Below are 25,641 nucleotides of genomic sequence, written 5' to 3'. Positions count from 1 at the left end.
CTCCAAATCTAGTTTATCTCTTATAAGGTTTGATTGCCTCTTGTTCATATACCACTAATGCAAGCTGCCCAGAAATGGAAGGACAATTCAGTCATTCATTCTTCATTCCAAATAATGATGCCATATTCAGACCTAGAGTGAATGACACACCTGTTTTGCTTTTAAAGATGCATATTTAAATTTAAATATTTTTAAAATTGTAATATCGAAATGTTTCAATTTGTGGAACAAAAAAAAACACCCCATCGAGACTACTTTTGAGAGCTATCAATTTAACTAGGATATTTTCCTTCCATGACAGGTTTATTCGCAGAGAAAAGGAGATTGCAGAAACTCGGTTTGAGGTTGCACAAGTAGAGAGCTTACGCTACCGCCAGCAGGTGGAACATTTAGAAAGAGAGCTGCATGAGCTGCAGCAAAATTTGAATGCAGAGAGGGAAAAAGTACAAGTATGTATCCACACATTCCTTCTTATACTTTTTTTAAAAAGCGATGATTCTGAGCCAACCAACAAGGATTACAACGTATTGCGAGACCGCACATATTATCAAGAAATGTTGCTTTAATAATATCTAGGCAATACCACTGACTTGTTTTCAGAAATGCTACTTTTGGTACACTGATAAAAATATTTCAGAATATTTTTCAGAAAAAGGAACACAGACAAACCACAAACAATAAATCTTACTTTATGACTCAGAGGTTTACTTTCATGAGCAATTGAGAACATGAGAAAAAGCCATCTTTTTCAGATCCACTATCGTAGCTAAATCCAGCAAGGATTAGTTGCAGTCAGAAGCCCAGATTTGGGACCCATCCTCATGTTTTATACTCTTTTTTTCTATGGTCCTCAGCAAATACATATTTTTCAATTATTTCATTTCCTTGTTCTTTCATTCCGACCATAAACTCAGCATCCAGACTGTCAATTCATCATATACTTGCGTGTACATGTGAAAACCTCCTATTCTCTGTTACCTTCAATTCCCTATTTCTCACAGTTTTGATGTTGTGATTCCAAATATACAGTATCTCAAAATTACATACTTTACAAAATCACATTTCACAGCAACAGCTTAGCAGGATTACAGATAGTTCCGATACACTTTGCAATCTTTCTGTCTAAAACTTTGGTTCATGTAACTTTTAAGGGCATGCTTTTTCCACTTAGGCCTTATTGATTTTAATAGATCAATAGGCTATATTTTCCTTTCCCACACTGCATAAAAACAATGCCAGCTATGCAAACCTGAAAAACTCAATTAATGGTTCTCTGAAAAAAATCATGAGATTTGTTTTAAGAAGGTATATAATTAGTGCCAAGTTCTCTTGGAGATAGTTTGTTATAAGTGTGTAATGGTAAAAGCCAAATGTGCCTGGCTGACATAATAGTTGGCTACGAACTTATGTACACAAATGGCCTAAAATTTTTGTTACAACATAAGATTCTATAACAGAAAATGCATACAAGGAGAATTATAGGAGAAGGCTCAGTCTTCTGGCTCATGGCTCTTATTCAGTTCTACATTATATTTCTTGTATGATATCTGGTAATTCATGCATATTTTACATATAGTTTAGTATAAATATTTTGTGGCATTTATAAGGAACCATTTCTCGAGATGAAAAACTGAAAATGGATATCAGGTTAGAAATCTGGCACATATTGGATTTGAACTTTGCATTGTATTGTAGGTGACTGCAAAAACAATTGCTCAACATGAAGAATTGATGAAGAAGACAGAGACAATGAATGTTTTGATAGAAACGAATAAGATATTAAGAGAAGAGAAAGAGAAATTGGACCAAGAACTTCAGCAAATGCAAGCAAAGGTTAGTATGAATTTTAAATTTGTCCTGGAAACCTCTAAAACAAATTCTCTAAATCAGTCCTTTTGCCTATAGTTATAAATCTGTGATTTTCATTCAATTCAAAATCTTGCAGTATTGGTAGTTATTTCTTTAAAAAACTTTCATTCTCCTACATTATGCAAAATGAATAAGATCTGATTATTGATTTTTGGAAAGTTGGAAAATATAAAAACTTCTTTAAAGCCTATATATCTACAGTTATAATCTAAAGTCTTTTTACTAATGAACAGGTGAAATATTAAACAATAGAAAGTAACCAGCTATTTATTTCCTCAAACAAATGTTGTGTTTTGACTGTATGGATAAACAGTGCTCCAAGTAATTCTCCCCAATGATGATCTCAGGTGCGTAAGCTGGAAGCTGATATCTTGCCTCTGCAAGAATCCAATGCTGAACTCAGTGAGAAAAGTGGGATGCTTCAAGCAGAGAAGAAGCTGCTGGAAGAGGATGTCAAACGATGGAAAGCCCGGACTCAAGTGAGCTCCTTTTAGATTCTAGATTGTGCATGACATTTCTATAGAATTAAAAACAGTTGATATGAAAAAGCGTGAAGAATGATATTGATAATGAAATGTGAGAAGTTTCATGGGTGAAGATTATTTGAGAAAATAAGAATATCTATGGATACAATTCCCCTAAAACTAAAATTATAAAGAATGAAATGGTAGTCTTTAAGTTTTCATAAGATTTTTCCTTCTACAGTATCAGTTATAAGTGGTGAGAAGTAGCAGTATAACAGTATATCTTGTACCCCCTCTCCACGTGTGAGTGTGTGTGTGTGTGTGTGTAAGAGAGAGAGTGAGTGATGTGACTGGTGTACTTTTCTCCAGCTCCTTTGCAGCTTTGGTCCAAGCAACAGGATCTATTTTTAAAATGTAAATGTTGTTTAAGACATTAGCTCTTCGGTTACTGTTCTGCCCCAGCTATGGACCAGAAAGAGCGTAGCACATGTGCAGTTTGTTCAAACCTATGTTTACTCAACATAGTTGACACACACAGACACAAGTTAAAGCAGTTTTTTCTCAAAAAATTAACTGCTAATTAAATAGCATTAACAGCTAGCATAAGTCCATAAAGTCATAACTTAAAAGCTTACAAGGATTGGCAAAGTGCCTAGGAGCAGTCTGAAGTGGGGGGAAAAAAGCAAAACGGATAAGATGGGCAGATGTTTTCAGACCTTGGAGGCACGTGAACGAACAAACATTTCCTGCAGAGTTTTTGCTGTCTTGCAGAGTTTTACCTTTAGCACCGAGTCCTTGCCAGCCTCTTTACTATCCAACTCTAGTGCCAGCTGCACAAGCTGCTGGCACATCACCACATTGGCCTCTTCTCGGGAGGGATTTGCTACCAGTTGCACAGAGGCCTGGTGGGCCACAACACTTACGAGTCTTTGGAGAGGGCCGGCATACAAATCTATTTTTTTTAATTATTATTATTATTATTATTATTATTATTATTATTATTATTATTATTATTATTATTATTATTATTATGTCAATACAACACAGCAAATGAGATCACTATGCTGGATTTCGTATTTCATCACCAGTCGGGTGCTTCCCAAGCACCTAGGACTGCGTGATGTAGCGGCGAATTATGTTTGCCGATCCCAGTAAAGCGGCCTTTTGCAATTGACAGATGGAGATTTTTGTCAATTCCGATGCTTTTCAAATGTCCGCTAAGATCCTTTGGCACTGCGCCCAGTGTGCCAAGTACCACTGGACCACTTTCACTGGCTTATGTCAGAGTCGTTGCAGCTCGATTTTTAGATCTTCGTATTTCACTAATTTCTCTAGCTGCTTCTCAATCCTGCTGTCTCCTGGGATTGCAATGTCGATGGTCCATGCTTTCTTTTTCTCCACAATCAGGATGTCTGGTGTGTTATGCTTCAGAATTCGGTCAGTCGGAAGTCCCACAGTAGTTTTGATAATAATGATAATAATAACAACAACAACAACAACAAATATTGTTATCATTATCATTACTATTACTATTATGAAGAGTTTGTTTTAAAGAATATAAGTTAGTACGATATATCTGTGTGTGGCTGAGTATTCACAACTAATCTAAACCTTTCTGTGTATACACAACCTTGGTAAACAAGGTTTACTCTGCTCATACATTAACATATATCAATTGTGAGGTTAAATAAATCTCCTTAATTATCAAAATTGTACCCTAAGTTCCCAGAATCTCTCAATGTGTATTTATTACATTGGTTTAGTATCTAGAACAGGAGTCTCCAGACCCTGGTCCATGGATTAGCACCAGTCCATGGCCTGCCAGCAACTGTTCCACACAACAAGTGAAGCCATATCCGCAGGATGCAAGCAGCACATGAAAAAAGGCTTCCTCTGGTCCACGGAAAAATCTCTATGGAACCAGTCCCTGGTGCCAAGGTTGCGGGGTGCTGATCTAGAAGAAACCCTTTAGATATTGTCATTTTGATCCACATCAGTCTTGGCTTCCCTTTTATATTCTTTCACTTCTGAAATGCACAGGAGTACTAAATTAAAACTATATCTGTCTAAAATTTAAGATGGCTTAATGTTCTCTTCCAGCATTTACTGAGCCAACAAAAAGATGCAGATGTTGAAGAATATCGGAAGCTTGTTTCAGAGAAGGAGGTGAACAACAAACGCATTCAGCAGCTAAGTGAAGAAATAGGCAGACTTAAAGCAGAAATCGCAAGGTGATTTGTAAAGAATGCCTTATGATCTGAAAAAACGGGTACTGTGAAATTATTCTGTAAACTGATACAGTATGTTACAGAAATGAGTATGCCCCATTCAATGAGTATACAGCTTGTATAAGTGTGCTGTCCCCTCAAAATAACGCAACACGCAATCATTAATGTCTAAATTTCTGGCAACAAAAGTGAGTACACCACTAAGTGATAATATCCAAATGGGGTCCAAAGTGTCAATATTTTCTGTGGCCATCATTATTTTCCAGCACTGTCTCTTGGGGATAGAGTTCACCGGAGCTTCACAGGTTGCCACTGGAATCCTCTTCCACTCCTCCATGACAATGTCATGGAGCTGGTGGATGTTAGAGACCTTCCACACCTCCACCTTCCTTTTCAGGATGCCTGACAGATGCTCAATAGGGTTTAGGTCTGGAGACATGCTTGGCAGCCCGTCACCTTTACCCTCAGTTTCTTTAGCAAGGCAATGGTCATTTTGGAGGTGTATTATCATGTTGGAATACTGCCCTGCAGCCCAGGCTTCGAAGGGAAGGGATCATTCTCTGCTTCACTGTGTCACAGTACATGTTAGCATTCATGGTTCCCTCAATGGACTGTAGATCTCCAGTGCCAGCAGCATTCGTGCCACCCCAGATCATGACATCCCCACCACCATGCTTGACTGTAGGCAAGATATACTTGTCTTTGTACTACTCACCTGGTTGCCACCGCACACACTTGACACCATCTGAACCTAATATGTTTATCTTGGTCTCATTGGATCACTGGGCATGGTTCCAGAAATCATATTCTTGTTCTACTTGTGGTACTCTTGTATTGCATTTCTGAAATAAACTGCATCTTGCTTTCTTAATATTCCATGTTTTATCGTTTCACCCTTCCTGCAATGTGGATATAACTGGACAATATGATAGTAGCCGAAAAGCTTTTGTAGTAGAACAAATGCTTTACATCCTCATTTTATTCCCCTGTATTAAATTATCCAATTAAATTATCTCAAATGACAGGGATTAGAAAAATCTTTGCTCAGATCCAAAGATAAGCTATATGGAGACTTGGATCCAGAGTTTTCTTGACAGAATAGGATAGCATTTGCACAGAATACTGTCACTACATTCTTCATACTTTCCTGACCCAGTACCCCATCACTCAGTTTTCAGAAGTAGAGTATTAAGAGTCAATAGAAGAGGGCCCGAGAGAGACCTTTGCTGTCTGAACAAAATCACAAATTTCCTAAACTCTGACCAAAACAGTTTGCTCATTTGGTTGGCATTTCATCCACTTTTTGAGTTCCTCTCAAGGCCTGGAGTAGGCAGATGATGTTTGCTGGTGTGACACAGGGTGTAAGCTGCTCCAAATAAAGCTACATTTGCAATTGACCGCTAGCAATTTTGTAAAGCCAAATGGTGTTCAAGTGGTGCTCCAGATGCTTTAGGGCTTGCACCTAAGGAGCCTACCTTTTTTGCTTCCTTTTACCACAGTTCTTAGTCTATTTACAGGTCTTTCTGATATTTACCAGTTCTTTCCCATCTGCTGGAGTGTTATGTGCAGGTGCTTCCCTATTTGATTTTGAAAGTTCCAAAACACTTTAGCTTTTTTATTTTCTAGTACTTTGTATAGTTTGTGGCTCCACCAGTTCTTGTTAGCATGTAATGATATTTCTTGCAGATATTAGATTTTTATCTGCCTGATAAATGTTATCTGAAAGTTTAACATTTCTTTGAAACTTTTTAACTGGGTCTTTGAAACCAAATATTCATTTAAATTGCTCAAATTTAACTAAGTACAGCACTTGTATATTGTGCTCATTCTTTTTCAATTAATTTTAAGAACAAACGCATCACTGACAACAAGTCAGAATCTGGTCCAGAGCCTCCGGGATGATCTAACAAAAACAAAAACAGAAAAGGAAAACCTTCAAAAGGACCTTGAGGCGAAAGTGGTAGACATCCAAGAGAAAGTCAAGACAATAACTCAAGTCAAGAAAATTGGACGTCGCTACAAGACTCAATATGAAGAGCTGAAAGCACAGCATGATAAGGTAGGTTTTTGCCATTCGTGGTCTGTGAAAGTTGACCAGCAATAGCTTAGAAGCACCTGATAGTTTTCAGGTTTATGTAGTCTTGATGAATACCAGTGGTCATATTTTTGTCTAGGTTTCATGTTTCCCCTTAATATCAATGTAGTTAAACTACATACTAAATCTCAAATTATCTTAGGATAGAGAATCTGTATATTTAAGAGGTGTTCAACAACACTGAACATTGATGATACAGTAATACCTCATCTTACAAACTTAATTGGTTCCGGGAGGAGGTTCGTAAGGTGAAAAGTTCGTAAGACGAAACAATGTTTCCCATAGGAAACAATGTAAAAGTGATTAATGCGTGCAGGGGAGGGATTGCAAAATGGCGCTCCGCTGGGCGCCACTGCCTGGCTGTCACCTTTTGAAACAGCTGGGGGCTTCTTGGTGTTCTCCCGAACGCCAAACCCGGAAGTTCAGCAAAAGTTCCGGTTCCGGAGGCCGCTGAGAAGCGCCCAGCTGTTTCAGAAGGTTATAGCTGGGCGCCGCCGCCAGGCGGAGCGCTGTTTTTGCAATCGGCGGCAGTGTTTTCGGCCGATCTGGAGGCTCAAACGGAGGTGGGGAATCCCAATAGGGAATTCCATGGGCGGAGCTTTGACGTCACGAAGAGGTCCTTCCTGGTGGGCCGAAACGTGGCCTCCTCTTTCCCATCTTTTTTCTGTAACAGTGATCTGATTGTGGTGGCTCCCTTAGGCTATAGCCTCACAAAACTTCCTTTTCCTAAACTGACAAACACATATCCTCTTCTGAAATAACCAGTCTATATGGCTGGCCTGAAATCTTTAGTGATCTTCTATAATGGTTAAATAGGCTTCATGCAGCCACCCCCACATCTCTTTTAAACATGTGCTGTAATTTTGTTGAAAACTATCTGCGTTTTTCCCCCTCAAAACACAAGAGAAGTAAAATATATGTACGTATGTGTGTATTTATGTATATGTGCATCTGTTCATTTTGCTTCTCTCCCACATCCCAAATACTAGGGGAAGAACTGTTTGTTGAGCTATTTAATTATTAAATTTATATGCCCTCATTTTACTATCCAAAGCAATTAAAAATATTAACCTCTAGCTGCAAAACAAAATAAAAACTTCCAATGCAATGCAATGAAGCTTTTGTTATTCTGCATAGGCCTGCAACATTGAATTCCATTTCCACAGTTTTAGTGCAGAAGACAGGCCAGTGTGTAAGAGTTCTGTACGATGTGCTGTTGTCAACGTTAGTAGCATGCATAAGGCTGGATATCGTTATACAAACGTTATTATTAACAATCTGAAATTGCAGATGGTTGCTGAGACTTCCACACAGGCTTTGGCAGAGCAGCCAGAACAGTATATTTCAGAAAAAGAACATCAGGAGGTGAAAGAGACTCTAAACCAAGCTGAGGTCAAAATAAAATCTTTAGAGGGGCAGATTGAAATGCTACAGAAGGTAAGAGAACTTTCAAGGGGAGTATCTGTACAGCTCTGATGCATTTGCTAGCAAAACAGAAGTAGAGTTTGTCACTTGAAAACTAAGTCACATTTAAGCCCCTAAAGCAGGGGTGTCAGACTCAATTTCATTGAGGGCCACATCAGGATTGTGCTTGACCTTAGAGGGTGAGGTGGGCATGGCCAAGATGGGTGTGGTCAGCTTCACGTCATTCGTGTCGGGAGCACGTTGAGGGCTCCAAAGCTCTGGAAATGAAAATGGGCTCCCAAGCTCTGTTTTCACTGGCATGGTGCTGCAGGATGCTGTTGCAGCTGAAAATAAAACTTGGGAGCCTGTTTCTGCAGGCAAAGACACTGCGGGCCAATCCTTCGCTGTTTCCAGGGTGACTCTGGGGCCAGATTAAGCATCCTGCAGGCCGCATCCGGCCCATGGGCCTTGAGTTTGATACCCCTGCTCTAAAGTTTTAAGCTTCAACAAATAGTGTTTATGAAAATAAAATAGGAGATTTCCCTCTGGGCACCTGAAATTGTTTAAGGAAATTATATGGTTAAAAAAAAGGTTTATAGAATCTACTCATAGGTATATTATACCACAGAGGAAAAAATAACGGAAGCCTCATCAATAGCAAGCTATAGAGTACTTTAATATTCTTGTAGCAGGTTTATGTGAAGAATTTCTAGCATTAAACCGATCCATCATCTATGGAAAGTTGCAGTGGCCTAATGTTTCATGCCTGGGTTTCCATAGACTCTAGGAGATAAGGATGCTGAAGTAAAGAATCTTCAAGAGCAAGTATCCCAGCTGCAGTCAGAGCTTTCCCGCTTTCGTCAAGATCTACAGGAAAAAACAACACAGGAAGAACAACTCAGACAACAAGTTACTGAAAAAGAGGAGAAAACTAAAAAGACACTTCTGGCTGCCAAGCAGAGGATTGCACAGCTAGCAGGTAAGCTGGCTTTGAAGGTTTTAAATTCTAGAAGAAATGCCATTTTAAATGTCAGGTTTATAACAGATTCACTTCATTTCTGATTTTGATTTGGATTAGCTTTTGGAAATTACCGTTAGTTTTTCAAGTGATTGTTCAACCGAAGTAGCATATGGGCTAACACGAAAGAAAAGTCTTTTTCAGATAATTCCTAATGCTCCAATTTATCGCAGTTGCTATTTTCTTAGAAGAAGTTTAATAAGAACAGAGAAGGAAGGAGAACTAGAGAAAGGAGAGATTTGGGATACTTTTGTTTTTAGCTATCTTTTATGGGTTGTTGTGAGCCATTGAATCATTATTTGAAGCCATATAAGACCCATAAATACATTGTCACATCAGTGGAGCCAATACTATAAGATTAACTCTCTCTTCTATTGATGAGACAAGATCAAGAATGTCCTTTTTCCCTTGGTAGGAAATGTATGTTCAGTTTATGCACATGCATAGTTTGCTCAGAGGAGAGAGGCAGATTTGGCCATCTTTAGAATCTGGAGTCAATCCTTATGGGAAAGGAGGAAACAAGATAATTTCTGCAGGAGAAAATCCTTAGAAGTTAGTGCTGGACCATTATAAAGGAGGAGGCATTCTCCCTTTTGCCTTGTAAGAGAAAGCCTTTCTAAACCAGAGTAATAAGAAAGCAGTAAGTGGGACAGCAGGAATACTACTGCTCCCCTTACAGCCACAAAGAAATGGTGCCAGCAATGTGGAGACAAAGGGATAGGAGGGAAGGAGCAGACGTTGTACCCAGGTGGTGACATTACCAGTGTTGCTTCAAAATGATAGTCCAGTGGTTCCTACCTGGTACAGGGAAGAGGCAGATCAAGGACTTTCCTGCTGGAGCAAAGAAGTCCCAGAGGAAGCAATCCCTGAGTCCTTCAGGATTGGGCGGCATAGAAGTCGAATTAAATAAATGAATAAATTAAATAGCATCCTCAAACCAATGACATCCCACCCCCCACCCCCAATTCTTAACCAAACATATGTCTTAGGAGAGGACCAAGGTGCTGGACAAAATTAAGCTTGCCTGGATACAGGGCAGGGTTTCTCTATAGAAAATAGGAAAAATCAATTTGTTTGAACTATAGTGTTGGAGAATGCTTCTGTGCATTCCTTGGACAGCAAGCACTGAGGCATATAATTCTTTCCTTCTTCCAAGAAGGGAGTTTGTAACATTTATAAAACTGTCCAGTTCGTATTTTGGCTAAGAGTCCTTCAAAATGAAGTCCCTGATTGTTCTCTTCTTTAATTCAGGGACAAAAGATCAGCTGACTAAAGAAAATGAGGAATGGAAGCAAAAGAGCAGCACACTGGAGGAACAAAAGACAGAGTTGGAAGTTCGGATGAGTGCACTTAAATCACAATATGAAGGCCGAATTTGTCGTCTAGAGCGAGAACTCAGGGAGCAGCAAGAGAGACATCATGAACAGCGAGATGAGCCTCCAGAATCTACTAACAAGGTAGATATTTTGCACTAAACAAGACTGTAGATTGGACATTTTTCTGTTTTCTTTGCTTTTCATCCTCTGCATAAGTTTAATGAAAGAGAATGACTAAGCTAGCACTGATGAGGTTACCTAGCTTGGGTAATGAAATGCCTGCTAGAAAAAGCAAGGTCATTAAGGGATCCTCATCTCAAACCTGAGTTAAAGATATTCTCCTCTATTAGTAGATTGCTTTGGAGTCTATTTTTCTAGACTGCTATCCCAAGGCAATCAGAAATAATTTCAGATGGGGAAATTATCATTTCTGTCCTGAAAGACTAAAACTGATATGCAGGAGCCTATGATTTATCCAACTTTAGGGTATATGTGGGAGCAAACACCATACATTTACAAACCGCTTACCTGGCTGAGATTGCAATAAAGACTCAGAATAAATAGCAATAGTACTTCTATACTGCTTCACAGTGCTTTTACAACCTTCTCTAAGCGGTTTATAGAGTCAGCATATTGTCCCCCCCAACAATCTGGGTCCTCATTTTACCAACCTCAGAAGGATGGAAGGCTGAGTCAACGTTGAGCCTAGTGAGACTTGAACTACCAAATTGTAAGCAGCCGGCAGTCAGCAGAAGTAGCCTGCAGTACTGCATTCTAACCACTTCGCCACTGCAGTTCATATCACCATATCCTGGAATTTCTATTGATTGTAAGCTACTTCAAGATTTCAATTATAGGTAGCAGTACTCAAATATATTAAATGAATAACTTAACTACAGTTATATTGGTGGTTAACTTTTGCCTCCTCTGGCTTAAACTAATAATTTTTATCATTAGCCTCCAGAACAGCAGCAAAGACAGATCACTCTTAAATCAACTCAAGCTGCAGGTGACCGAGGAATGTGAGTTCTTAATTTTTTTCTATTATACTTTTTGAACTATCTTAAAAATAATTTAGAAGTAAAGCATAGCTCATTTTGTCTCTTCTCTAGTTTTCCTGTTTCTTAGAATGAACGTTGCTAAGTCAGGAAAGACTTGATGAACTCAATCTGTATAGTCTGTAGGACAGAAGGGAAAGAGGGGACATGATTGAAACATTTAAATATGTTAAAGGGTTAAATAAGGTTCAAGAGGGAAGTGCTTTTAATAGGAAAGTGAATATAAGAACAAGGGGCCACAATCTTGAGGTTAGTTGGGGAAAAGATCAGAAGCAACGTGAGAAAATATTATTTTACTGAAAGAGTAGTAGATGCTTGGAACAAACTTCCAGCAGACGTGGTTGGTAAAGCCACAGTAACTGAATTTAAACATGCCTGGGATAAACATATATCCATCCTAAGATAAAAAACAGGAAATAGTATAAGGGCAGACTAGATGGACCATGAGGTCTTTTTCTGCCGTCAATCTTCTATGTTTCTAAGTTTCTAATAATAGTGAAAATAATAAAGACCACAAAATGGATATTTCAAAACCCTTTTCCTTTGGAAAGGGGACTTTCCATAGCAGAAATAATTAACCTTTAAGTTATAAGACGTGTAGGCAAATCTATGATGCACCACAATTGAAATAGCATAAAATAGAGGAATCCATAGCGGTCAATAATGGTTAAGATGATCACTACCATCTTGACCAGTTTTTGATTCCCACCATTTGCCACAACACCTGGGCCAATTAGGGTCAGTTTGCCTTCATAAGGATCTTGAGCTGAGAAAGATGTATCAAAAGATGCCAAGAACTGTCAAGGGGCTGGAGCACTTTCCCTTGGAGGGAAGATTTCTACATTTTAATCTTTTTTACCCAAAAAAACAAAGTTTAGAATTATAATTATTTTTGGGGTGTGTGATTGCTGCATTGTATCCTGACTACATGTTTAAAACATCCTCTAACATATCATTTTGGATTATTTCTAGAGCTAGTACTTCAGATCCACCAACAGCCAACATCAAGCCAACTCCTGTTGTGTCCACCCCAAGCAAAGTGACAGCTGCTGCCATACCCGGGAACAAGCCCACCCCAAGGGCTAGCATCCGTCCAATGGTTACACCTGCCACAGTGACCAATCCTACAACTACTCCAACGGCCACCGTTATGCCAACAACACAGGTGGAGACTCAGGAAGGTAATTTCTGATTGAAACACACTGAATTAAAAATAAATGTAAAGACATAATAAACAAATGCTTACTATATGTAAACCTTATAAAAATAGCTTAATAGTTTATTTTTTTAAAAGCTGTTTTTTTGAACCACAGGAAAACTGGATCAAAGTCAAAAGGTTGGCCCAATTGCTAGTATACAGCACTATATAAAGCTTTTAATTGCTTCAAGAAAGAATATATATATCCAACTTGAGATTGAGAAAACTACAGATGAATTAAAGGTTATAACATCCCCCATCATAATACTTAGGATGTCCCTAATTCAAGGATATTATGCCACCTGAATCTTCTCGTTAAAGTCTAAAGATCTCTATGATACTATCTTGTAAGATAGGAATTTTTGAGCGTTGTTGCAAAAATTACTTAAAAACCATTTTTAAAAAGTGAAAAGATGAGAAATGGAACTTGAAAAAACTTCATTTGGTGGGTTGTAATCTGAACTCATCTTAATGATGGAAAGGATAACAACGTATTAGAAAGAATAATATCTGTTATTTCTGGGTTGTTCTGTTCTTTGTTGGTGAAAATAGCATGCATTTCACTGTGAAAATAGCTAAAATGTCTAGTCCTGACTTTCAATGGCAAGGCTGAGGCGACGTGGAGGAAAGGGGACGGTCTCTGTTCTCCAACTCTGATCTTTTCACGATCGGGGTACTTTCAGGGCACAGAGAGCTTAGAGAGTCACTTGAAATGAAGGAGAAACCTGGGGGCTAGCGAGGTAAAAAGAGATCACCCGCTGCAACAAATGGAAACCCCTTAAACCCAGCATGAAAGTATCTGCTATGGTAAGATGGCAGACCTGAGGCCATGGCACAGCAGATGAGGAAGCAAAGATATATTTAACAGACTGTGTCATTTGCGGTAAGTAAAATATTCCAACCTGTATAAGAACTTTATCACAAGAGCTTTAGGAGGAGAAGATTAGCATATGGTGAAAAAAGTGGGGGTTTTTACCATATGCCAGAGAAATAGAAGAAATCTGAAATTCAGAAATCCAGTTTGATGAAAGAGCGAAGGAGAAAAAGGGAAGTAGTAATACGAAGCTGAGAAATGGTGGAATGAGCAAGGCCAGACGACAGATGACAGAAAGTGAAGAGAAATTGGTGGTCTATGAGTGCAACAAGAGAAGCCAGAAAACTAAAGGAAAGTAATCTGAAAATGGAGTCTACAGTCGGGCTTGGTGATGCGAGAAAAAATTATAACAAAAGCATATATTTTGGGAAGTAGAAATGGAAGAGGAAATTGTAAAAGGTTCTATGATAGTATGGGCACAGAATATAGGCCATAATATAAATCTAGAGGAACAAGAACTGTAAATGAACATTGACCGCATTTAAAGAAAATCAATACAAAATGCTTTATAGGTGGCATTTAACACCAGCCAAAATGTATACAAATATGAAACCGGACTGTTGAAAATGTAAAAGTAAGATAGTACTTTTTATTATTTGTGGTGGCAATGCCCCAAAGTGAAGAAATATTGGGAACAGTTATTGAAATGGCTACAGGAGATAATGGGAAAACAAATAGAATTTAAACCTGAACTATTCTTTTTAGGAATAATCAGGAATAGGAATAATCAATCAAAAGATAAAGAAACAACTCAAATATATCATTTTACGCATAATAATAACAGCAGTGCTGGAAACTTAAAAATACACCAACCGATGAAATGATTGCACATAAGATACTGTAATGTGCTCACATTAGAATGTATAAGCTCACATTAGAAATGAAAGACAAGGAGGAAACAGAATTTTATGAGGTGTGGAATAAATGGTATAATTGGATAAAACAGAAAAATAAAAATGTATAGAAATAAATGTAAATAACTGTAAGAGATATATGACACAGTACTGTTAAAAATGTTTATTGATATGTAAATTGGGGGAAAAAAGTCTAGTCCTTTAGGTTGCATATTTAATCATAAATCTATTGTTGTCTCAATATTTAAATGTCACATTACATTAATTAGAATCATATTCCAGTATAAAAGTTACCTGAAGATAGAAAACTGAATTATAGATTAATTTGACTCTGTCAGCAAAATCACTGTTTTTTTAAAAAGAAAGTGAGATGACATAACTTCTAGATTTTTTTCCTCATTCTAAGCTGAGATTCCAGCCCTCACCTTAAGCATTAAAATGACCAGTGTCCTAACTTCATTTCAGCAATGCAGTCAGAAGGACCAGTTGAACACGTTCCAGTCTTTGGAAGCACAAGCGGATCTGTGCGTTCCACGAGCCCCAATGTGCAAACATCTCTTTCCCAGCCCATCTTGACGGTTCAGCAACAGACTCAGGCCACGGCTTTCGTGCAGCCTACCCAACAAAGTCATCCTCAGATCGAACCAACGACTCAAGAACCATCCCCAGGCATCATGGAGGTGGTGCAGAGCTCCCAGATGGAAAGACCTTCTACCTCAACAGCAGTGTTTGGCACAGGTTAGGTTTCTGAAAATCACCACATCTAGATTTAGTTCTCAAATATCCAGGAAAAAGCCTCACTTTGGCTGGGAGTTGAAACCCAACTACATTGTATCCAGATTAGGATAACAATATAAAGCAATAGCACTTAGAGTTAATATACTGCTTCACAATGCTTTACAGCCCTCTCTAAGCAGCTTACAGAGTCGTCATATAGCCCCCAACATTTTACTGACCTCAGAAAGTTGGAAGGCAGAGTCAACCTTGATATAAATGTTGACGGTGTAATATAAAATTAAGCAAGCGTTTTCGGCATTTTAGAAGTGTTGATTATAAGCAGCCAAACTGTTCATCAAAAGAAGAACTCCATAGCCACTATTTTCTTTCCTCAGATCTTTATTGTAATGTATTCTGCCCACGCTATGACTGAGATATGGATGAATGTGACTGAATGGTTTTTAAGACATGGGTTTTTAGGGTCATTTAAATTGGATTTTAGTATCTTTGAGCCGGGGTGGCGCAGCAGTACAGTGCTGTACTGCAGGCCACTGAAGCTGACTGTAGATCTGAAGGTCAGTGGTTCAAATCTCATCACCGGCTCAAGGTTGACTCAGTCTTCCATTCTTCTGAGGTGGGTAAAATGAGGACCCGGATTGTGGGGGCAATATGCTGGCTCTGTTAAAAAGTGCTATTGCTAACATGTTGTAAGCCGCCCTGAGTCTGAGGAGAAGGGCGGCATAAAAATTGAATGAATGAATGAATGAATGAATCAATCAATCTTTAATACGTTTTAGGTTTTGAATTGGTCTAGTTTTAACTTCAATTTCTAATATGCTATGTCTATGCATTTATTCTTACGTTGCAAGCCGCCCTGAGTCTCCCAAGAAGGGAGGCCTAGAAATCAAAATAATAACTAAATAAATAAGTATTTGACTAAAGAAAAACATGATTCTCTTTTAGTTTCAGCTACTCCCAGTTCATCTCTGTCCAAACGAACACGGGAAGAAGAAGAAGACAGTACTGTTGAAAATTCAGAACAGATTCCTGAGGAAATGGTTGAACTGCCTCTTGCAAAGAAATTGAGAACTGTGCAGAGAGTTGGACCAGAGGTTTGTAAGGGGAACTAATGAGCATCTCGGGGGGGGGGGGGGGGGGGGAAGGATGCAGTCTTAGATATTGGCCTTCAACCATTTTGAATATCAGACTGTATTAATTGTTGGATCTCAGGGTCATAGTATCTCCTTTTGCAACCTTCTGACAAGCAAAGTCAGTGGAGAAAGCAGATTCCTTTAACAACCCATTAGTAACTTAACGGCTACAGTGATTCACTTAATAACTGTGGCAACAATGGTCCTAAAAAGGGTCGGAACTCACTTAACAACCGTTCTGCTTGGCCACAGAAATGTTAGGTTCATTTGTGGTTATAAGTCAAGGAACTACCTGTACCATGTTTCTCATTAAACTTGCCTTATACAATATATTCATTTGTCAGATATCAAATGTCAAGTAATAAAGTGATTGCAGATTTAAGTGATCCATATTAGACCAGTTTTTAATAATTGAACACCTTCAATATTAATAACTGACCATGAAAGCTGTTATTTAAAACTTAAAAGGTTTGGCTTTCGTATTCATGGATCAGTAACAATATTAACTAAGATTTGCAAATTATTATTATTAAAATTTGCAAATTATTGCAATTGTAACTGTTGAATGATTGATGGATGGATGAATGTTTTTTATCATGGGGTTTTAACTTTTGTATCTTTTTTTTGTATTGCATTGTGGAGTCTGCGGAGAGGGGCGGCATACAAATCAAATAATAATAATAATTGTATTTTTCATTGTTGTTCACCACCCTGAGTCCATGAGGAGATGGGCGGCATATAAATGTAATAAAATAAATAAATAAAATAAATAAAATATTACAGTTTATAGTAATAGCCTCCGCTGTAAAATACTGTGTTTTTGATGTGCAGTGTATGTGATGTTAACATTTCGCAATTAACATCATACATTTCTATATTTCAGGAGGAAGTAACTGCAGAAGAGAGCACGGACGGAGAAATAGAAGCTCAGGCTTACAATCAGGATTCACAGGATTCCATTGGTGAAGTAAGTTCCCGATTGCAGGAACAATTTCCACATCTTATTTGTATGTTGTAACAACATCCAGGAATCCATGTGAAAGAATCAGGATTGCTTACCAATTTTTCTGTCATCAATAGTGTTCAAAGCCCCCCGCCCCTCAATCCTCATATAATTTTTAGTATAAGAGGATTTTATATAGGCTTTTAAAAAAATCCTTCAATAGCCATGCAGGTACTACAAGAAGAGAGAATTAAAGCAGCGACGCGATAGCACTTAAACTTATGTATCGCTTCATAATGCTTTTACAGCTCTCTCTAAGCAGTTTACAAAGTCAGCATATTGACCCCATAATCTGGTTCCTAATTTTACCCACTCGGAAGGATGGAAGGCTGAGTCAACCTTGAGCCAGTGAGAATTGAACTGTCGAACTGCAGTTAGCAGTCACTGAGCCTGCAGTACTGCACACTAACCACTGTGTCATCTCGCCTCTTCAGTGTATATGTATGTATGCATATATACATGATGTGTTTGTGTATAATACTGTACTTCTCAGTAGCCTTTTACTCAACTTCAGCTAGTCCTCACTTAGTGACCACAATTGGGACTGGCAATTAAGTTGCTAAACAGTATAGCCCAGACCTGGGCAAGATGCGGCCCAAGGGCCGGATGTGGCCCGCCCGCTGTCTGTGATCAGCCCGCAGAGGTCGGTCCAAGTTTTCTAGATAAGAACTGAGTGTTCAAGATATAATATATAATATATAATATATAATTATACATATAATATATAATATACTGTATAATATATAATATAACATAATATATAATTATAATTTATAATTATAATATAATTAACTCAGTTCTACTCAATAATATACAGTATTGGGTAGAACTGAGTTAATTATATTAGTCTGGCCCTCTAAAACCATCCCAATTTCTCATGCGGCCCTATGGCAAAATTAATTGCCCACTCCTGGTATAGCCTATATTAGTCATGCCTATTAATTGAAACTTCTGCGAGTTGGTGCAGATATTCCATCCTTCCTTGCTCTGGGGAAAGTTTTCTTTGCATTGCTGTTCTCCTGGCATGCATACCTGGTTTCTTACTAACTTCTTCCTTTAACTAGCAGTTCATAGCTCCACTCGGTGGATTTCTTTGCAGTAGTTAATTCCACTTTGGCATAAATATTTGGCATAAATATATGAAGAAAGAAGTTCTGAAATGGTTGGTCACATGACTTCAAGGTGCTTCATGCTTCTAGTCATGTTTATTCTTAAAGTTTCACACAATAGTTTTCATTTAACATATAGGCTTCAAAGTCACGGAAGCACAATAGTGGTCTGTGGGGAGAAGAGGACAAGGGAAGGGGGTCAAGTGATGACAGCAGTGTTGCAGTGGAAGCTCCACCCCTTTTCTACCTGCACTGTGATGTCACCTATTCAAAAGGGGCAGAGTTTGTAATGCAGACCCCCATTTATTACTAGTTTATTGCTCAAAATCAAAGCATGGCTTCTTTTGGGGGGCAGATTAAAGCCCAGTTTCCTATTTGCTACAGGACTTTAAAACTGAGCTAGTGAAGGTTTTAGCCCGATGAAGAATGTTCCTTCATTTGTGTGCATTTGTGAAAGAGAAAAAAAAAGTTGTGAGGATGGTTGTTAATAGTATTTCTTTTAATATCCCTGACCACTATTGCCCTCCTCTTTATTTGAAGGGTATCACGCAGGGCGAGTATACAACTATGGAGGATAGTGAGGAAACTTCTCAGTCCCTCCCTATAGAGCTTCAATCAGATCAGCAGAATACAACCTCATCCCAAGAGTGCCGGGGCAAGAGAGATGATGTCATTGTCATTGACAGTGATGATGAAGAGGATGAAGATGAGGAAAATGATGGTGAAGCAGAAGTAATTTGTACTACATTTATTTACTTATTTAGTTTGGGCCTGTGAGTGAAGAAGCAACTATTTAAAATGAAGAAACAACTATTTAATATCCCCAAATTCCTACAATGGCTCCTCAGTTTCTATGTATTGGCTCTCATTGAGTATTATTGTATTGCTTGTAGCTCTTTGCAGGCACTGTAGGAGCAACCCACCACTGGGTTGCTCCTACAGTGCCTGCAAAGAGCTACAAGCAATGCAATAATACTGCCAGCTTGGACTGGTTCTTTAGAACCAGTAGCAGAAATTTACTGCCGCTCACCAAACCGGCAGCGATGACCGGCGGTCCATGCTCCCGGACTGGTCCTCCGGTTGCCGCGGCCTGCAAAAAAAAACCCCTCTGCGCATGCACAAAGGTTTCTGCAGAGGGTCATTTTCGGGTATTTTGCACAATGTGGTGGGGGAAATGTGCACTTCCGCCATGATGTGAACCGGTAGAAAAATAAGTGGAACCCACCCCTGGAACAACCATTATATATCTTTACATGTCATTACATATCTTTAAAATCAATTAATACATTGGGCTTTGATATTTCTGAATCTGCTAGAAATAGTCTAAATCCAGCCTAATTTTCAGAGTAAATAGCAAGAACAAGGATGTACTTGGTTCTATTAGCTAATAAAAAGGGTGTACAGTGTTTCCTCGATTTTCGCGGGGGTTGCGTTCCAAGACCGCCCACGACAGTTGAATTTCCGCGAATATAGCGGTGCGGAAGTAAAAACACCATTTTTGGCTATGGACAGCCAAAAACTACCCCCACGCACCCTTTTTCAAGGCAGCGCAAGGAGCCCAGCTTGAAGTTGGGGGCGGGGAGCGATGAAAGTGCGGAGGCCGGCAAAGATTGTTTTAAATGTCGGCTGCCCCCGCCCCCCCCAGCGCCTCCGGCCCCCTCGCCGCTACCGCCCGCCCGATCCACCCCTCTCACCGGCTTTCTTGGGACACTGGTCCTCCTGCAGCAGCGCTGGCGGCTACGGCTTCTCATCCTCCTCATTCGGCCGGTAGCCACTCTGAGCGCTTTGAGAATGCCTGCCTCGCCCCTCTCACAGTCCCTTAGCTGAGAGCGCTTTTGTCCCAGCTATCAGCGAGGGGGCTGCAGGAGAGGCGGGGCAGGTGTTCTCACAGAGAGGGAGAGAGAGAGGGAGAAAGAGAGAGAGAGCAAGAGGGGGGAGAGTGGAAGGTAGAGAGAGAGAAAAAAATGATAGAAAAAGGGAGAAAAAAAGAGAAATGAGAAAATGATTGAAGCAGAGAATGACAGGAAAGAAAGAGAAAGAGAAGTGACTCTTGGTGATGACGTATGACGTCATCGGGTGGGAAAAACTGTGGTATAGGAAAAAAACCGCGGAGTATTTTTTAATTAATATTTTTTGAGAAACCGTGGTATAGCCGTTTCGTGAAGTTTGAACCCGCGAATATCGAGGGATCACTGTATTTTACTAATTTAAAAATGCATTTCCGTTTTATTTCTAAAAGCTACATACATTTTGAAAGGAAGGTTCTGCTAGTGCTCGGAGTAATTTCAGACATTTATCCAAGAACACACTCATAGTTTCATTTTTATGACCCATTCTGCCTTCTGTGATAATACTACTTTTATTATTTGAAATATCACATCTTTTACCGTATATACTCGAGTATAAGCCGACCCGAGTATAAGCCGAGGCACCAATTTTTGCCACAAAAACTGGGAAAACGTATTGACCCGAGTATAAGCCGAGGTTAGAAAATGCAGTGGCTACTGGTAACTTATAAAAATGGAAAACAATAAAATTACATTAATTGAGACATGTTTTAGAATATTTATTTTAAAGAAAACCAGTAAACTAGCTCTGTAAATTTAAAAGAGGGTAAACAAATTAACAATATTAACAATAAATTAAAAAGTAAAAAAAGTAGCTCGATCAGGAACAAAGCTAAAACCTAACAGTTAAAATCCTTCAAAACTGGATTCCTTCTCATCATTAATTGGATTTACATTATTGTTCTGTTTTTATATATGCTGTGAGCCACCCTGAGTCCTTGGAGAGGGATTGCATACAAATCCAATTAAATAAATAAACAAACAAACAAACAAATAAATAAGTGTATCCAAAGAAGAGCTTCAGCATTAGCTGCTGTGAGGTTATCAGCATAGAAAACCAAATAGATAGATAGATAGATAGATAGATAGATAGATAGATAGATAGATAGATAGATAGATAGATAGATAGATATAGATAGAAAGATAGATAGACAGACAGACAGACAGAAAAATAGATAGATAGATAGAAATAGATACAGATAGATAGATAGATATAGATAGAAAGATAGATAGACAGATAGACAGACACACAGACAGATAGAAAAATAGATAGATAGATAGATAGAAATAGATACAGATAGATAGATAGATAGATAGAAAGAAAAATAGATAGATAGAAAAATAGATAGATAGATAGAAAAATAGATAGATAGAAATAGATACAGATAGATAGATAGATAGATGATAGATAGATAGATATAGATAGAAAGATAGATAGACAGACAGACAGACAGAAAAATAGATAGATAGATAGATAGAAATAGATACAGATAGATAGATATAGATAGAAAGATAGATAGACAGATAGACAGACACACAGACAGATAGAAAAATAGATAGATAGATAGATAGAAATAGATACAGATAGATAGATAGATAGATAGATAGATAGATAGAAAGAAAAATAGATAGATAGAAAAATAGATAGATAGAAATAGATACAGATAGATAGATGATAGATAGATAGATAGATAGATAGATAGATAGACAGATAGATAGACAGACAGACAGACAGATAGAAAAATAGATAGATAGATAGAAATAGATACAGATAGATAGATAGATAGATAGATAGATAGATAGATAGATAGAAAAATAGATAGATAGAAAGATAGACAGATAGAAAAAGAATTCCTGTCTAGCTCTGCCTCATAACACATTATTAGATCCTATCCAAGCAAGGACAGCAACTACCACAAAATACCATTTTTTAAACAGTTTAAATCCTTTCAAAGGAGGGGGAGGAGAATCTGACAGCAGGGGGCCTTTTTAATCCGACTAAGGACAATGCAGAGAGAGCAAAGAATAGTTACTCACCATTGCTTTTTTCCCCTCTGGGTTGGAGCAAATGGCTTGAGGCAGGGAGAGGAACTACGGCGTGCCAGAGGGGACAAAAGCTGGTGCCTCCTCGCTCTGGCTCAAGCAATGGCGCCCTCGTGTGGTGACTTTGTCAATGACCCGAGTATAAGCCGAGGCTGTGTTTTTCAGCCCATTTTTTGGGCTGAAAAACTCGGCTTATACTCGAGTATATACGGTAATTCTCAAAGAAATATCCTTTTAGTTCCCAAAGACCATTACTTCGTTGCATTATGCATGGTTCAGCATACTTAGAGAAAACATTTATTTTTTAGGAATATGAAGATGAAGAAGAAGATGATGAGGATGAGGATGATGAAGACACAGGAATGGGGGACGAAGGTGAAGATAGCAATGAAAGCACTGGTAGCGTGGATGGTAATGATGGATATGAAGCAGATGATGCTGAGGTATGAATATTTGTTGCTAATCTGGATAAAATTAATGATTTTAAAAGTCACCTTTTATATGTAAATCTACTTTTTAAATAATTTTTAAATGATCGACTTTGTAAATCAACTTATTGGGGAAAATATTCACAGAGTTCTCATAGCACTGATCAAGACAGATAGCCATTTGGCTTGAAGCACTGGAGGGAATTTTTCAGCTCAGGAAGAATCCACATGAGGAAACTTCAATTTTTCCCCTCTATCCACCCCTGTTGATATTACAGCTAATTCCTAATACCACTCTTTAATTATTTCAGGGTGCTGATGGAATGGATCCCACTACAGAAACTGAAGAGAGTATTGCTGGAGGTGAAAATAGCCAGAGGGCAGCTGACTCCCAGAACTGTGGTATGATTAACCATATGTTTTCTCTAATAGTATGTGCTTGTTTAGAGGAAACAATCTTTTGGGTAGATTATTCACTAGTGGTATCTATGTTTCATGCCCTTGATTTTAGAAAAATGTGTAAATGGTTTTAAGTCATAGAAATCATTTTAGAATTTGATTGGGGTTTTTTTGTTTTTATTTTGACACATTGCTTTTGATTCTTTTTGCTGGATAAAGATCTAATTCCTTATCTCAACTAAGCAAAGATGCTTTAAAATCCCTGAAGGTTTAAAATCAGGCCCTGTGCCTTGACAAAATGTTCTTGTTATATGTTACCTCAAGGTTTTTTTGTTCATGATATAATGAAATAGGTGTTCCAGAAAATATAATCGAGTGTGGTTTAGGAAGCATGAAATAATCTGGAGTTACAAATGTGTCTTTGTAATTACAATTGTATATACTGTATACGTAATGTACATGTAGATGTAATTATACATATTTCTGTATCATCAGGCGATGGGAGCATAAGTACTGTAGAGTCTACATTCTCTCAGGAAAGCCCAAGAGAACAGCAACCAACCTCTGCTTCTGAGAGACAAGTTCCTCGTCCACCTCGACCTCATCCTTTACCTCCACGATTAACTATCCATGCTATTCCTGCTCCGCCTCAGGAACTGGGACCTCCAGTGCAGGTGCGAGAACCACAGGGAAGACTACTCTCAAATGTTCTTGCTCATGTGGCTTTGAAAGATTGCTCGTTGCTTATTTGTATCAGCAAAATACAAATCCTCTCTTGGATAGTTACGATGTAGTAAAGTCAAGTTTTATTTTTCTTTACAAATTTTAGAACATATTTGCACAAAAACAGAAATACAAATGCTCAGGATTTGGCATATATTACAAAATTTTACTTACTTACTTACTGTTCTATCCCGGGCTATTCAGATTGAAACGCTAAAATTTGAAAGGCTAAAACCCACGATTTAAGTTTGAATTACACTCTTTATATGTAAAAACAACATTTACAGGGAGAATTCAGTCTTTAAAAGTTCAAGGAATAGATTTCACTGCTATGAAGCTATCAGATAGGCCTCCCGGAAAGATGCTAGCGTCAGGGCTAATTGCATTCCAGCAAGATAAAAAAAGGCAGTATAAGGTCACCACATTCTAGCAGGCAGCTTCTATCAGATGACTTTTGCAGAGCAGAAATCAGATATTTGGGGGGAGCATTTTCTGGAATCCCAGATCTAACACAGCGTACATGAAATCAACGTTGAAACTCCACCCAGAATTGCCCAGAATCCTTCTCTTTTATACCTCCTGGGAATGGTTAAAACTACAAACTACTTCCCTTTACCATACAAGTGTTGTTGTCTGCTTTGTAATCTCCTGAATTGAGCATCTAAGAGTGGCTCATCCACTGTAATGTCACCTTTATCCTCTGACTCAGACCAATCCCCCATTGACATATCTGCCACCTCTGGTGGTTCCTTGGGTTTATCCAGGTCTATTTCTCCATCACTCTCACTCTCTGCATCAGCTGGCAACCCCACTGGCACAGGGTACCCAAAGGGGCCTGGCTTATCCTCCTCAGAATCTGATATTACCAGAGGTGGACAAAGTGGACAAGGAACACTTACAACACTTACTTACTTACTAATTAATTAATTAGATTTCTATACCACCCTTCTGAGACTCAGGGCAGCTCACTTTTAAACTAAAATATAAATGATAAAAAATATTATTTCTCCATATTTTTCCAATGGGCCCAATTTATAGAATGGTTTACCATGTTTGCAATTCACAACTCTAATAAAACATGTTCAACATGAATTTATTTATTTTATTTGTTTGTTTGTTTGTTTGTTTGTTTATTTATTTATTTATTTATGTTGGTCTATGCAGAGATTTCCCGCCCTATGTTAGTGAAGCTAGATGCTTAAGTTAGGATAGAGAGAGATAATTTTTTTAATTAAGCTGGAAGATAAGTTATTCAGTATTCTTTATAGCAATGTAAGATTTGAGCTCAAATTTCCTAGTTGTAGGATGCAATCCCATGTAGACCTATTCAGAAGAAAATCCTATTGAGCCCAATAAAATTCAGTAAGCAAATAAGCAATCTATTTACAAGCCCAAATGGGCAGTCTGGGGCACTTCAAATTATTTTTGCACTGTCATCACCCACACCTGCACAAGTAGTCACTGGAGCCAAACAAAATAATTGTTTTTCCTTTGATGTCTGGTGTTGTATCTTGCCCCCTGTTGTTATATACTACTAGTTGAGTTTTATTCTGGCCATTCCCCTTCCCAATTCAGACCTATTAGGCAAGGTTTTCATAATTTCTAAATTGCCTAACCCCAATGGGTTATCCAAAACATATCTGTGGACCTTTGCTCTGTGCTCTCCTGTTATCTCTCCTAAATGCATCAGCATAAGGATTGGTACTGTTTAAGGATAAAGGAGAAACAGAGTTCGTCTCTCATCTCTTTATGCTTCCTTTCCTATCAGATGATGTGGTACACCTAATGCTTGTTTATTTTGTGAAATTAATTATTAGATTTGTCAGTATATATTGTTTTTGTC

The 25,641-nt window shown here is 38.3% G+C and overlaps 1 protein-coding gene across 4 annotated transcripts in view; it reads left to right on the top strand.

Annotated features, from left to right (window-relative positions):
- The window catches only part of TPR (translocated promoter region, nuclear basket protein), a 73,960-nt gene that overhangs the window by 38,043 nt on the left and 10,276 nt on the right, over positions 1 to 25,641 (top strand). For 2 of the 4 annotated variants that reach the window (XM_070746325.1, XM_070746324.1), the window contains exons 27-43: positions 302 to 449; positions 1,696 to 1,833; positions 2,217 to 2,348; positions 4,434 to 4,564; positions 6,410 to 6,620; positions 7,947 to 8,093; positions 8,841 to 9,039; positions 10,330 to 10,535; positions 11,352 to 11,416; positions 12,425 to 12,633; positions 14,844 to 15,116; positions 16,059 to 16,207; positions 17,130 to 17,213; positions 18,899 to 19,090; positions 22,557 to 22,691; positions 22,988 to 23,078; positions 23,571 to 23,749. In XM_070746325.1, coding sequence (XP_070602426.1) covers positions 302 to 449; positions 1,696 to 1,833; positions 2,217 to 2,348; positions 4,434 to 4,564; positions 6,410 to 6,620; positions 7,947 to 8,093; positions 8,841 to 9,039; positions 10,330 to 10,535; positions 11,352 to 11,416; positions 12,425 to 12,633; positions 14,844 to 15,116; positions 16,059 to 16,207; positions 17,130 to 17,213; positions 18,899 to 19,090; positions 22,557 to 22,691; positions 22,988 to 23,078; positions 23,571 to 23,749 — 2,689 coding nt within the window. The remainder of the gene's footprint in view (positions 1 to 301; positions 450 to 1,695; positions 1,834 to 2,216; positions 2,349 to 4,433; positions 4,565 to 6,409; positions 6,621 to 7,946; positions 8,094 to 8,840; positions 9,040 to 10,329; positions 10,536 to 11,351; positions 11,417 to 12,424; positions 12,634 to 14,843; positions 15,117 to 16,058; positions 16,208 to 17,129; positions 17,214 to 18,898; positions 19,091 to 22,556; positions 22,692 to 22,987; positions 23,079 to 23,570; positions 23,750 to 25,641) is intronic. The other 2 variants (XM_070746328.1, XM_070746326.1) reach the window with 1 other exon arrangement.

The sequence above is a fragment of the Erythrolamprus reginae genome, chromosome 3 (genome assembly GCF_031021105.1).
Source record: "Erythrolamprus reginae isolate rEryReg1 chromosome 3, rEryReg1.hap1, whole genome shotgun sequence".
In the NCBI taxonomy this organism is placed as follows: Eukaryota; Metazoa; Chordata; class Lepidosauria; order Squamata; family Dipsadidae; genus Erythrolamprus; species Erythrolamprus reginae.
Note: the sequence above shows the minus strand (reverse complement) of the source record. Positions and strands in the feature narration are given on the sequence as shown.